We start from the raw sequence: 14314 nt of genomic DNA, 5'->3' as shown, positions 1-14314 counted from the left end.
AATTTGACATACTAACAAAAGAGGAAAAAAAAAATATATATATTCCCACTGCGACTGGTGCTACATACATTCACTATGGGGCGGTCGACTGCTTCTAAGTTCAGTGTTTAGCAGCCCCATAGAGTAAGAATGAATTGGTGAATTTGAAATTTCTTAGAATTGGAAAAAGGTCAACCCAAGTCTTAAAGGGACCTTGTCGTCATAATGCTGCCCAAACCACAAGTCTTTGGGGAGGTCAAATAATAATGTATTAATATGTGTAGCTCTAGCTAGTTCTTATTTTTCTAGAAAGGAAAGTATAGTAGACACTTTTTTTTTTTTTTTTTTTTTTTTTCCCCCCTTAAGGCCTTATTCACACGTTCCGTAATTTACGGATCCGTATTTCCGGATCCGAGTTAGTGCACATTGAAGTCTATTGGGCTATTCACACGATCAGTAGCAGAAATGGATGAAAATCAATCCGTAAAAAAAAAAAGGACATGTCCTAGTGCGGACCGGGTGCGGACCCATTTTTTTTTTTTTGCGGATCCTCTCATTGAAATCAATTGGTTACGGATTGTTTACGGATTGTAACATGTTGGCATCCGTATTTCCGCAAAAAAATCCGGATGAAGTGCATTGAAAAGCAATGAGTAGTAAAAAAATGGAAGTACAGAAATACGGATGGAATACGGATGTCCAATCCGCAATTTCTCACGGGTTGTTTCAGGACCAGAAAAAAATACTGAACGTGTGCATAAGGCCTAAGTTAACTAAAGGAAAAAACATACCTAAGAAACGAGGTGTGAACATGACCTAAGCTTCCCATAGGTGGAACATTTGTAGGGAAGGGACATATTTGCAAGGGTACTGGTAGCAATTGAGAATGCTCTTTCTTGTAGTAAATTGGTCCAGATTCCATTATTTATCACTCATTCTTCGTATGCTCCCCCCCCCCTTTAAAACAACGTCCTTTGCATCATATAAACATCTCCTAGAATTAGAACGACTCTTCCGCCTCGCTGCACTAATCTCATGGGGATGAACATCTTTGCAGAAGATGTATCCACAGAACAACTGACTAGCACTATGAACTTTTATTCAACTTTTTAGGAGAACCTTAGACTGCAGCTCGATCAGCAACTTCTACAACTAGAGGAGGAGAAGAAACGAGCCTTAGATGTCTTGCAAGAAGAGGTTTTAAGAATGGAAGCTCAGAACCAGCTGGCCCTGCAGGAGCTTCGTGACCTGCACAAAGTAGAAGTTGAACATCAAACCCTTCACCTTCAGGAGGAGATGAAGAAGATGGCCGAGGAGCTCCACAAACAGGAGGTCAGTGATTGTCAGCCTGTCCTAGTATCTCTAGTCCTGACTCCCAGTACAATGACGTGTATGTGTCTCTTCAGCTGCTACTCGCAGAACTTACTAGTGAACGGCAAACCCTGTCTACAGAAGTACAGAGGAAGTCTGATCTGCAGCTGCAGTTCCAGGAGGAGATCGAGTTGTTGAAGTGTCAGTCCGAGATGTTGCTGGAACAGCAGATCAGTCTCCTAAAAGTAAGACTTGTGTATACTTTATAACGCCTACATTTATTATATCATTCCATGCAGACGACACACAGAATCTGTTCTAGCATCAGTGCATTTGTCTTCTCAGGATGAATTCAGTGCAGAGAAAAAGTCTGCATTACAGGAACTTGAAGAACAGTTCAATGAAGACATGGAGAAGGTGAAAGCTGAGCATCAGATGGAGAAGGATCACTTTATAAAGCAGCTGGAAGATAAAAACAGAGAAATGTTACAGGTGTGTATACCTGAGAGGGGGCACAATGCAGTAGTAATTCTGTGGGTGAGGAGAAAAAAAAAATCTGATCTCCTCCCATATATTTTATAAAGTAGGCACAGTATTTCCCATGTCAGTCACACAGGCTGGTGTGCATAATAACTAATTTTATGAGAGTCTGGGGGTTATGCTTTGTACAATACAATGGAGTTAGGTTTTATATACTGGAATATGCCTTTAAAGGGGCATTCCCTAAAACGGCTAGTCAACCACTGGGATTCCCACTGATCCAGAGAATGGGGACTCAATAGAGAATGAATGAGGTGCTGGCTGTTCATACACAGTGTACACAATTTATTCTGGGGATCATTTTGTCTCTGTTCTTGGGCTCTTAGGGGCCCAACTACGAGGACTTCCACTGATTCCAAGAATGGAGACCATTTTCTCCTGTGGATAGGTGATACCAGGTTTACATAGGAATACCCCTTTAAGTGTGATGAACCCATAGTTTGGGTAATTTCTAAGCCATCTGCTCAATAGAGTTAAGTTTTAACTCGGTTAAACAGTAATGTAAGCCTAGTGCACTTTGTAGTCTGTCACTGGCTATTGTAGCCGTCTGTATCCACAGATCATTTCACTGGACTAAGTGGCTGTTTTTTGCTGTTCATTTGATCAGTCGGTGTGAATAGTCTTCGATTAAGTTTTCCTGCAGATAGCCATTCCCAGTTACTACTCCATGGAAACCTGTTCAGACTGGGTGGTTTGTTAGGTTTAGCCTTGGTGGAAATGATTTTTTTTTTTTTTGTTCTGAAACTTTGTTTTGTTTGAACATGTTAAATTGTTTGATCAGGTGAAAATAGTTACATTAATAACCCTTACTATATATGGTTTCCTCTGGTAGAAAACAATGGAGTCTAGTGCTCTGTGCACCATGGTTTGTAGGACTGCTCTGTTCCCTTGCTCCACAATAATCTTTTGCTGATGTTTCCAGGGTTTTTCACCAAATGCTGACATATTGTATGTGAAGCATGAAAGTCTTATGTCTAAAGGTGTCAGACTGTTAAATTATTCACTCTACATGTAAAGGGAATCTCAGGGCGGGGAGGCGGCCAGGAGGCGTCTTGTGTTTTGGCTTGTCAAGCTTCCAAGCTGTTGTCCTGGTGACTGGGCCTGAAGTGAAGCTGTGAATAATGCCCTTTGCATTCACCAGTGAGAAGTGCTGCTTTCTGCCAGCTTAACTTTGCAATGCCTTCCTACCTAGCATTGCTGATAATTACTTTTTAACTATGGCCATTTAATGGCATCTAATAACTGAACTGCAGGTGGATCGCTTTTGTTCCATTTGTCTTGGAAAGCAAGTTTAATCCAGGGTTATCATGTTTGGGTCATGATCAGCTTTCTGACCGTTTTCTCTATGATCCGAAACTCTCAGTTACAGGATAAAGTCTCAACTTTAACGAAGGAAATGGACGCTTCTCAGTCACAGATGGATGTGCTTGTGCAGAGAAGAGAGCGAGAAAACCAAGAAGGAGAGCACTTGGTAGCAATGCTGCGATCGGACGTGCAGAGTGCTCAGCAGGAGCAGTGAGTACACTTCTACTTTTTGGTATTGGGGATTTAGAAGTCGTATTATAGGTGAACAGGATACGATTACTGCTTATTAATTTACATGTTGCAAATTCTGCTATTTAATGGGTTTCATTTTTTAAAACTGTCTCTCTCTCCCCCCCCCCCCCCTTTTCAGCAGCAAAAAATGGGCACAGTCACTCATAAACTTTTCATGTTCCTTAGAGACATGTCAACATTTTTGATTGGTCAGGCTCTGAGTGATCGGACCACCCCACTCGTCTTTAGATACAGCTGTGCACTACTTGGTACAAGTGTGCACTAAGCTGATCATTGGTCACCATTTTAAGTTATTCGTGACCACCACCTGCAGCATGATGGAGATCACTGCGAACTATAGAGTGTAGGGCTCAGCCAAGCACTTCTCCTGACTGTATCTAACAATTAGTGGGGCTCTGAGCACGCAGACCCCAACCAGTCAAAACCTTTGACATGTGTCTAGTTCTTTTAATGTGACAGGGACACTATATAAATGTGTTTAGCCCACCAAAAACATTCATCTGTCTGCAGGATATGATGTGTCTGAACTGACTGCCAATAAGGTTCCTGCCCCCCGAGTACCCCTTTAATGTAGAAATCAGATTTGCCCTTTGGCCTGTCTTGAGACATTTTAATGGAGTTCAGCACCTCAAAATTGTTTTCTTAACCTTCCAGGAGAAAGTTGCAAGATTCCTGTCAGCGTCTTCTTAAGATTTTTGCAGACGTTCTTAAAAGCACTCTAGTTACGGAGGATTTAATCAGCAAAAAGATTGGTCTCTGCTTGGACAACAGCGTGTCCCAAACTGATGATGAAAGAACTATGGACAACTTGGCAAAATCATCAGGTATTTTCCACTGTCTAAAAGGTTACACAAAACTGCGTATATACACTGTTCTACAGCCTGCCTAGACTGCTGCCCAATATGACTGCCAATCTTCTACATCAGCACTTACTTACCGATCCTATTACATGGGGTTATTATCAGCTTTACATTGGGGAAAAAGTTTTATTCCACTGCGTTTGAAACGGTAACTAGTCATCTGAGCGGACTAGTTATGATGACAGGCAGAGAGCCATGACTAGCCACAGGCAGCTCTGCGCCCAGGTGACTAGTTGCTGCCCCTCTCCCGGCCTTACGTGGCAGATGTAAAGCTGCAGATGCGGCTGGTAGCCTTGGGGAGCTGCACATTAGATCTATACTGTGCAGCTGGGAACCATATTAGGGCAAGTGTGCTGATTGGTTCCCTTTAAAAGACCCACAGCTGCTCACCTTTACCCATGTATACAAGCATGTTCAGTACATAAAGGTGAATTATCGAGACTGGCATATTTGTACGGCCGGCCTCTTAGTGAAGCAGTCGTAAATTAAAATAAATCTTCTCCACCTTGCCCATCAGGCGATTGGGGATATGGCAGGGTATGCTAGGGAGATTGTAAGAATCTGTGCCTTCTCCCTGGTGTACGCGAGGGGCCCAACGATAGTAAATGTCCAATTTCCTTACTAAGGGTTGTCTTGCGAAGTGATGTCAATATGCCTTGATAGCGAATTTGGATGTCCTAGATAGGTTCTAATGGCTACACGTTGTTTGAGTCATCGCTTCCGTGCACAGTATGACACATTCCTTTGTTCTTACGTCACTATTGCTAAATGGGCTGCACTGCTAATGAAGAATCTAATGAAATTCTAGATAAAAACCGCCTGAGCCCAGATTGTGAGACTATGACTGAGCACAGCCTGATGTCTACAGATGAAGGCTATGAGCTGTCTGAATACCTGTGTGACAGTGTACTCGGCAGCTTGGAAGTAGGTCTGGAAAACGGGGAGAAGATTGTTCGCATGGGCCATCGGCTACGTGCTGCTGTGGAGCGGCTGCTGGACATGGTTACAGACTCCACTCTTCAGGTATGAAGTCTCCTCTGTATGTTAGTTTTATAAATTTGTGTATCTGTAAAAGATTCAGTATGGAGCGCAGTTTCTATAACTTTGATATTCCCATTAACATGCTCCTGAAACGCCTTAATTCCGAATGCAGATAGAACAGACTCGTGAAATGCAGAAATGTTTTGAGGAGGAATTTAAAAGCCGGAACCAGGATATGGCTCAAGTGGTGATTCAGAATCAGGATCTATTGCAACAACTGGCGAAAGAGACCGAGGAAAAGAACCATCTGCAGGTGGAGCTGCACAAATCCCAGGGTAAGACAACCGGGCCAAGGGAAAGGTCATGAAGAAGTAAATCTAAGGGTTGTATTACACGGCCCGATGCAAGCTCTGTGCTTGTTAACTAGGCTATTACACTGCTCGATTATGTGTGCTAAGGGCTGCATGGACATAGTTAATGTCAGTGCAGCTTTATATAGAAAATAATAAACATGTTCCTTACCTGTTTACGTTTGTTTCTGGGATCCGCCGCTCACCGTGGCCACCTTTGACCCTTCCGAACCAATCTCTGAAGTGAAAGGCTACTCAGCCAGTCACTTGTTGTGGTGCTGTCCCATCTCAGCCAGTGATTGGCTGAGTGGCCTGGGTCGGAAGTGTCAGGCGGCTGTGGCGAGCAGGGCTAGAAACAGAAGGACACTGGGGGAGAATGGACAGGTGAGCATTCATCTTTATTTTCTTTGCCCTCTCATCACCTTTTGGTCACATATAGCTTTTAAACATGGCAATCGCCAGACTATTTTATAACATGTTGAAAGATATTGATCAGCCTATTGGCTCCTCAGCTGTTCATTGTCTTTATTACAGGGGGCGATATCTGCCTGAATTGGCAGAAAATTGCTCCGTGTAATAGTGCATTTTTAATGCTATGTCCTACTCTGTATGAAATGGAGATGAAGTTTGTCTCGTTGTGTAACACAGGACTTATCGACGGTTTTGCACTCGAGAAAGCTGCACTAGAAGAGGCATTATTATCAAAGGAGAATTCAGAGCACCAACTCGTTGTTGAACTGGAGAAGTCTCGTGAGCAGCTGAAGATCCTGACACAAGAGCCCTCTGTGTCTGGAAAGGAGCAGGAAGTGTTGCAGAGACTGCAGGAGGTCTTGGCTGGCAGTGACATTGACTCTGGTGAGAATCTTGGTGCAGTATATGTTTGTCTTTTAAAATAAGCATTCACTAATTGCTATGAAACCATGAACCTGACAAACTTAGGTAGAATTTTTATTTGGCAGTATGTTTCCCACAATTTATGCAAAAGCCAATATGGTGTTACGATTGCGGAAAATTTGTAAAGTGCATGATTCAGTGTCTGTGGGTGACAATCAGGAATGTTATGTGTTTCTGCATCAGTGTTTCTCTGACACATGGTCAGAGGTGTCTACAGTGTTGGTGAAAAGACACTAAACCTTTGCTGTTGACGTAAATGAAAACTGTCATCATGGTAGATGCAGCAACAATCCCCAATGATGTGTAAGCTCTTGCTTAAGACTAAGGGTCTGTACACTGCTGATGCCACCCCTCTAGTGATACGGTCTTTTCCACAACACACAGAGCTTCTGAATTGTCACAGGTTTTGAACAGTCGGGGGCTCGTTTTTGGCCCCTATTGAATGTTAGAGTAAAGTGCACGGCTCGGCAATCCCTAGCTTGCTGCTTGATCTGCCTTTCTGCAGGAGATAGGCTGCATAACCTTTCAGTCAAAGAAAACATGAGGGTGCAACAATGTTGTCTAAAACGCTCCCATTGCTGTATCTCTTTTAGAGCTACTGAAAGAAACTGAACGTTTGTTAAAGGAAGAGCTGGAGTTACACTGTCAAGCAAAGCAGGACCGCTCCAACCTGATTTCCCAGATGAAAATGTTGGAAATGGAACTGGAAGAGCAAATGGCCCGTAACCAGGAACTGATGAAGAAAACAAAGGAAATGACAGACCTCCAACAGCAGATCCAGTCTCTGGAGAAGCAGCTGAAGAGCCAAAGGCACTTTATGGATGTGAGTGCCGTTAACTTCTTATATTATAGCATACAAAATACGAAGGGGGGGATTTATCATGGCCCTATAAAATCAGAAACTTTTATGATGCCTATGGTGCTTCTCAAATAGCAGGTGGTGTTTAACAGGACGGGACCTTCCGTGGAAGATTTGACAAAATGCATGCCAATTTCTGGCATAAGTTTTGACAGTGAATAGCGTGTGCCATGAAATGGATACAATCTATACTTTACAAACATCAAAATTTTTGCTTCCAAGGAGGTTTAGATGCTGTGTATTAATTGTCAGACCCTGCCATATATTTTAGATAGCAGTAGTTGATAGATTTCATTTGGTAGATTTTGCCACGTCAAAGTCCAAATTCTACTATGACTGTTCATCTCATGTGATCTTGTGCACCGTTTCAGGAGCAAGCCATAGAGCGAGAGCATGAGAGAGATGAGTTCCAGCAAGAGATTCAGAATCTAGAGGAGCAGCTGAAGCAGGCATTGAAAACTCATGGAGACTCTAAAGCCTATGGGGTGAGTAACAGTAGCACTAACTTGTGGTTTAACAGTATCATGAAGACAACCCTTTGGCTTATGCCTTGTTACAGCATATTAATGTCAAAGGAGGGGATTTGTCATTTAGGACAGTCAGTCATTGCTATGATGCATTATCTGTATCATGCAGTAGGTCAGTTGAATAAGCCAAAAGTTAAAGGGGTATTCTGGTCCTAGAATAAAAATGAACATTGTGATTATAAAAGCGGATCGAAAAAAAAAAAACTTGCCTAGCCCTGGTCCCCCAATGTCCAGTCTTGGCCAGAGAGCTCAAAGGACTGGTCAAAACTGAATGGAAGCTGGAGGACTGGGTAGGAATATGTTTTTTAATCAATTGGGGTCTGTTTGTGCAGACCCACAACATTTGCTAAAATGAGCCAGGAGAAGCACATGACTAAGCACTACTGGCCAGCTGAGGTGCAGTCTCGCTTTACTACAGCCTTACAGACTACTTTGGTGCTGTTGGACTCCTTTGGGCCCTATTCCACCAGACAATTATCGTTCAGATTATCGTTAAATCGTTCGAATCTAAATGATAATCGTTCGGTTGACATGCAGTTTACGATTAACGACCGAACGAGAAATCGTTGATCGCTTTATAAGACCTGGACCTATTTTTATCATTGCTCGTTCGCACATCGTTCGGTCGTTCACATTAGATACGAACGCAATAGCGAAGAAGAAACGATCGCAATTACAATCATAAGTAACGATTATCGTTCTATGGAAATTAGTGAACGTTTTCAGGTCTTTCGCAGTAGCGGTCGTTTGAGATCGTTAATCGTAACGATTATGCAAACGATAATCATCCGATGGAATAGGGCACTTTGTTTGTGGTTATGTCTCTATAACGTGTCAAAAGTTTTTGAAAATCAGCATCATTGGAACAACTTGACCACTTAAGTGTTTAATATTCTTCTTTTATTTTTTCCTCTCTCCTTCTGTATAACTATGCCACAGCTCCATGACTGGAGTGCCCAGGTATGACCGGTCATGTCTGCATCTGAAATCCTTTAGTTATCCATATGTTGTCCCATGCATGCAGTAAAATTCCAGCATGATTGTCTTCAATAGTAGATAGAAGCTGCTTGTTTGCTTTAACTCCATAGCCCTGCATGGCAATGCCTGTTTAATTGCATTTAGACTAGCGCCTTCTAATGTTTAGGTGAATAATGGATCTGTGTGATATTTTCTCCAGATCGAGACTTTGGAGGCTCGTATGAAAGAGAAAGCAGCTGACTGTAAACTACTGCTTCAGGGAAGAGAGCAATTGGAGCAGCAGATTGCAGAAAGAAATGAAGAAATAGATAAGATGTTGTTAAGAATACAAGAGCTGGAGCAGGCTGCCCTGAGCAATGCTGATGCTGCCAAGAGGTGTAGCCAGCTGGAGGTAGAGCTGCAAAAAATGCAGAAGATGGAGAAGGAACTTACACAGGTAAGGCGATGTTCACAGTTGTCAGAGGTCAGGTCAGTTCTTCTTTCTATTATGTCTTTGGAATCTAGGAAATTCCTTGTAGTTCTCAGAATCCCTTGTGACTACACGTGACATTTGCATGTAGTTCAAAAGGTAAATTGGAGTGTGTGTAATATATAATCATATCTTGCACACTGTGATTTTCAGGAGTTTTATAGTCTTTGTCACCATTTTTAGGAGAAGTGCATCACTTGAGAATGGCCTCCGAAAAGCTGCTGCTATTACTGCAGTCTGGGCCCATTAAATGAAAAGCCTGGCTTTTTCTAAAAACCGGCATCCTGCAGGGGGAGGGGAGATATTGATCACAATTACTAACTTACCTTTCCTCTTGCACTCTGTGAGTGGCTGGACCCTGGCCGGGCTCTGGGGTGTCCACGTCGCAACCCGACTGATGGGACTGGCTCCAGTCACTGATTGGCTGAGTGGTCAGTTCAGCAGACGGGGCAGGCCTTTTCCCCTGGGGTACTGACGTCCTCACAATCTGGGGAAAATTACTTCCCGCTGATCAATCACCCCCCTCCACCTGCAGGATGCCGGGTTTTAGAAAACGCTGGACTTCTCCTTTTTTAATCCCTGTCAAGGACTTATTTGTGGCAACTGAAATACCACCTTGCCATGATTTATCAGATGTGTGCTAAAAGTCCTGGCTTTAAACTGCTATATCTCCGGCTCTGTATAAGATACAACACTGAGCTTCTAAGACTTCATATTAATGGCCCATCCTTAGGACTGACCATCAGCATCCAAACGGTGTGGGTCCAGTTACTAATGCCTCAGGCTGTACAGTGGAAGTTTACTGCTTCCTCTTCAGCCATCTGATCAGCAGGTGTGTCAGGAGGTGGCCTCCCCACCAGTTGGATATTGACAATCTGTACTGAGGAAAGGCCATCAATAAAGTTTTGTAAAACCCCTTTATTATTTTATGCATTTGCCATATTGGTGAATGACTTTATCTAATACTAATGCTACACACAATATATTGACTGACTGAATGCCTGCCAGCATAATCTTTTATTTTGGCACATCTCTGTACTGACAGATGCATAGGCAGATTAGTGGTTTGTCTGCTGATGTGTTTATCTGTTCTTTCTATATGTTGATACGTAATCTTTTTACATGGTTAAGGACAAAGAAGCACTACAACAGCAGCAGTACAATAATGTCCTACAGATCTCTGCTCTTCAGTCCAAGCTTGATGAGGCCCGCCATAGAGTACCCATAGAGGGGGAGCCTGACCAACACTTAAAGCAAGAGCTGCAGACAGAGCGGGAAGCCCTGCAGAGAAAAGAGAAAGAGGTACCTGCTCCAATAATATAGCCACTTCTAACTACAGTAAAACCATTCTGGCAATACCTTATACTTAATGTTATTGTGATTTAACAAAACTTTTAGCAAGCCTTAGAGGCATGTCAAATTTTTTTGAATGGCCTGAGACTATTTAACATCCACAATTACTTAAACCAGTCAGGAGAAGCTCTCAGTGCTACTCACTCTCATCTTGCTCTTAGAAGAAGCCTGGAAAAGCACTTAACTATTGATTAGTTGGGGGTATGGAAACTTTTTTTTAAACTTTTTGAAATGTCAAAAGTTTTATTAAATGACTGTAACACTTAAATATTTTTAAAGGGAACCAGCATAATTGTGCTGATATGGTTCCCAGCAGCACATTATAGATATAATGTGCAGCTTGCGGAGCATACCAGTTGCGGCTACAGCAGTGGCTTTACAAAGGGTAAAATGTTTTATTACAGGGCTCAAGGCCAGGAGAGTGGCAGCAATTAGTCATCTGGGTGGCTCTCCACCCATGACTAGTCACGGCTCTCTGCCTGTTGGCGCACAGTGCATGGATGATTGACAGCCAGAGAGGCCACTAATGGGTCTCTCTCCCTGTCGGTCATCCCCTGACTGTACACGTACACGGACAGGCAGAGAGCCATGGAGCCTATGGGAGGGGCGCTTTTCAGAATCCTCTTAAAGTTCTCCGCGTGGAATCCACAGTGTGCACATACCCTAACACATTCCCTCTTTTGTTTTTTTAATACAGGCTGAGAGCTTGGTTGAACAGCTAGAGCAGTATAGAGAAGAATTGATGAACAAAACAGAGGAAGTCTTCCAACTTAACATGCAGCTTGACATCCAGCGTAAGCAGTATGAACAAGCTCTGCAGCAAGCCCAAGAGGAATACTTGCGGTTGAAGGCACGTATATATTATCATGGGTACAAATTATATATATCTGACTTTGGATGTAATTGTTTTTATTTGGTCTAACAGGATGAAATGTCTACCTTGCGCTCCCAAAACACTGATGTTCTCTCTAGCTCTACCTTGCAACTTCCTCAGGCGTTGCTTCAGGAGAAGAACCAAGAGATTGACCATCTGAATGAGCAGATCGTGAGATTACAGCAAGAGGTAAGGGGCTGCATTGTGCACCAAACCCATATTTCTGATATGCCCTGCACCAGTGAGGATGGTACAAGTAGTTAATTAAATTAGCCCCAAAGTGCCACTTGTGTAAAACTTGAATATGCACTTCTCTGTGATCTTGCTGGGGGCTGCAGTGGGCTTACAGAGGGAACCCCCTCTCACGGTAATGCCACATAGGGTATACATCTGGGCTTGACATTAAAGGGGTATTCCAGGAATAATCAATAAATTGCTAATGGAAAGGGTTAACCAAGGTTAACCCTTTCCTAATATACTTACCTGTCCTTTTTTGGCCCCCCAAGGAGATCTCCGGTTCGGTCACGTGATCTTCCAAGTTATGACTCGCGGATCCTCTGTCCTTCCGGTCCGGTGACGTCACTATACCCGGCCGGCGTCTGCTCTCCGTCTCAGCAGCAGATGTCACACAACAGCACCCTGCAGGGACCCCTCACAGTAACCTGCTGTACAGTTAGCCGGGTGCTGACCCCCTGGCCCCCTTCTCCTATATCATTGCGATTCCCCCCGGCCCCCTCCTTCCTGTATCATTGCCACCGCGATCCCCGCAAGTTGTATCAGGGCTATTGACAGGCGCTGTGTACGGAGCAAGAAAGGAATCTCTCCTGCACTCATACAGAGTGCCTGTCAGCTGAGGATAGCAGCTTGAGCTGATTTTAGCAGCGCCGAGATCAGGTCCAGCGCTGCAACACGCTTACACCAGGGGGTGGGGGTGAGTGATCTGTGTATTGCAATCATACACAGGGAGGGGGGCCGGAATGATACAGGAAGGAGGGGGCCGGGGGGATCGCGGTGGCAATGATACATGAAGGAGGGGGCCGGGGGGATCTCGGTGGCAATGATACAGGAAGGAGGGGGCCGGGGGGATCGCAATGATATAGGAGAAGGGGGCCAGGGGTCAGCACCCGGCTAACTGTACAGCAGGTTACTGTGAGGGGTCCCTGCAGGGTGCTGTTGTGTGACATCTGCTGCTGAGACGGAGAGCTGACGCCGGCCGGGTATAGTGACGTCACCGGACCGGAAGGACAGAGGATCCGCTAGTCCAACTTGAAAGATCACGTGACCGGACTGGAGATCTCCTTGGGGGGCCAAAAAAGGGCAGGTAAGTATATTAGGAAAGGGTTAACCTTGGTTAACCCTTTCCATTAGCAATTTATTGATTTTTCCTGGAATACCCCTTTTAACATTGAGTATCATTTAATAATGACTTAAATCTATCACTGAGGAATCTGTTACATGCCGACCATAGAAGTCTATGGAGAGCACTGGAGGAAGTGGCTGAAAATGGCAAGAAACAGAGACTGCAAGAGTTTATAATAAGTATTAGATCTCACACCAGGGTTGATTCATGGCTTAAATTGCTCAATACTATTATATAATGTTCTCCATACTGTGACTGTTTCAGTGAATGCCATATACAAGTTATGCCCTAAAATTGTGAGACAATCGATGGGCTTTTACCAAATTAAGTTTTTCCTTTCCCCTCAAATCCAGGCAACATGTTCTCAATCTGCAGAAGTAGAGGAGTTAAGATCACTTGTAGAACGTCTTCGCAGTGACCTAGACAGATTACGCAAGGACAAGGAAGAGGAGGTTGAACAGCTTCATGAAGTGATTGTGAAATTACAACAAGAGCTGGAACAATTGGGTCCAAACAGGCACGAGATCAGCGACAGTCAAGAAAGTTTGGATCAGCTGGGGCTTGGTGAAGTGGAGAACCTACAACGGGAACTGAGAAAAGGAGCGCAACAATTACGAGGAGGAAGCCCAAGACAAGATAATGCTGGGCCCTCATACAAGACTGAACTGGAAGCTTTACAGCGCGAACTGGAAGAGAAGAAAGCTCAGCATATCACTGACATTGAGGTCCTAGAAAGGAATTTACACAACATACAGCAGTCAGGCAGGCAGCACGAGCAAGTACTGGAGACCCTTCAAGTGCAACAACGCAATCTGCAGGAGGAGAATGAGCTTCTCCTGAGTCGTTTTTCAGAGCGAGAAGAACAAATTGTGAGACTTGCCTCTCAGCTTCAAGAATCACAAGATGTATTACGGAAGAAGGATGGTTTCCTTATGGAAAAAGAGCTTCTAGTTCAGACCATGCAGCAGCAGAATGCAGGCGATCGGGCAGAATTTGAGAATCTTCTGGCTCAGAGTGCGCTGTCCTTAGAGGCCGCTAAAACTGACCTTCGAATAATGCAAGAGGAGAGGGTTTCTCTTCAGGATTTACTGTCTATATGTTCAAATGAACAAAAGGCGAAGGAGGAAGAGTACAAACAAGAAATCCAGTATCTGAAGAAACTGATCAGCGATTGGGAGGGAAAAGCTCAGAGCCTGACTGAAGAGGTACAGACACAGACAGAGGATAAATTTATGGAATTGCAGGCACTTTCCCATCCGGTGAGCCTTGATTTCTTAGTATCTTTCTCTCATATATATAAAAAATATTTTTGTTTTGTGGTGACCCCCTTCAAGTCAGTCATATGTACATTACGATGACCTGTGCAATTGCAGTGTATATAAACATTCCTGACATGAAGGGGTCTTTAATTTGTGTGGTGCT

General features: G+C 43.7%; 1 protein-coding gene across 2 annotated transcripts in view; it reads left to right on the top strand.

The window, feature by feature from the left end:
* PCNT (pericentrin) overlaps nucleotides 1-14314 on the top strand; it is a 63188-nt gene that overhangs the window by 22048 nt on the left and 26826 nt on the right. Inside the window, exons 17-32 of one of the 2 annotated variants that reach the window (XM_069983087.1) lie at nucleotides 1093-1311; nucleotides 1386-1535; nucleotides 1636-1782; nucleotides 3194-3345; nucleotides 4042-4211; nucleotides 5056-5270; nucleotides 5401-5563; nucleotides 6227-6433; nucleotides 7066-7295; nucleotides 7703-7816; nucleotides 8798-8818; nucleotides 9036-9272; nucleotides 10437-10607; nucleotides 11356-11508; nucleotides 11584-11721; nucleotides 13246-14151. In XM_069983087.1, the coding sequence (XP_069839188.1) occupies nucleotides 1093-1311; nucleotides 1386-1535; nucleotides 1636-1782; nucleotides 3194-3345; nucleotides 4042-4211; nucleotides 5056-5270; nucleotides 5401-5563; nucleotides 6227-6433; nucleotides 7066-7295; nucleotides 7703-7816; nucleotides 8798-8818; nucleotides 9036-9272; nucleotides 10437-10607; nucleotides 11356-11508; nucleotides 11584-11721; nucleotides 13246-14151 (3393 nt within the window). The remainder of the gene's footprint in view (nucleotides 1-1092; nucleotides 1312-1385; nucleotides 1536-1635; nucleotides 1783-3193; nucleotides 3346-4041; nucleotides 4212-5055; nucleotides 5271-5400; nucleotides 5564-6226; nucleotides 6434-7065; nucleotides 7296-7702; nucleotides 7817-8797; nucleotides 8819-9035; nucleotides 9273-10436; nucleotides 10608-11355; nucleotides 11509-11583; nucleotides 11722-13245; nucleotides 14152-14314) is intronic. The other variant, XM_069983088.1, reaches the window with a different exon arrangement.

This window comes from Dendropsophus ebraccatus, chromosome 9 (assembly GCF_027789765.1).
Source record: "Dendropsophus ebraccatus isolate aDenEbr1 chromosome 9, aDenEbr1.pat, whole genome shotgun sequence".
Classification (NCBI taxonomy): Eukaryota; Metazoa; Chordata; class Amphibia; order Anura; family Hylidae; genus Dendropsophus; species Dendropsophus ebraccatus.
Note: the sequence above shows the minus strand (reverse complement) of the source record. Positions and strands in the feature narration are given on the sequence as shown.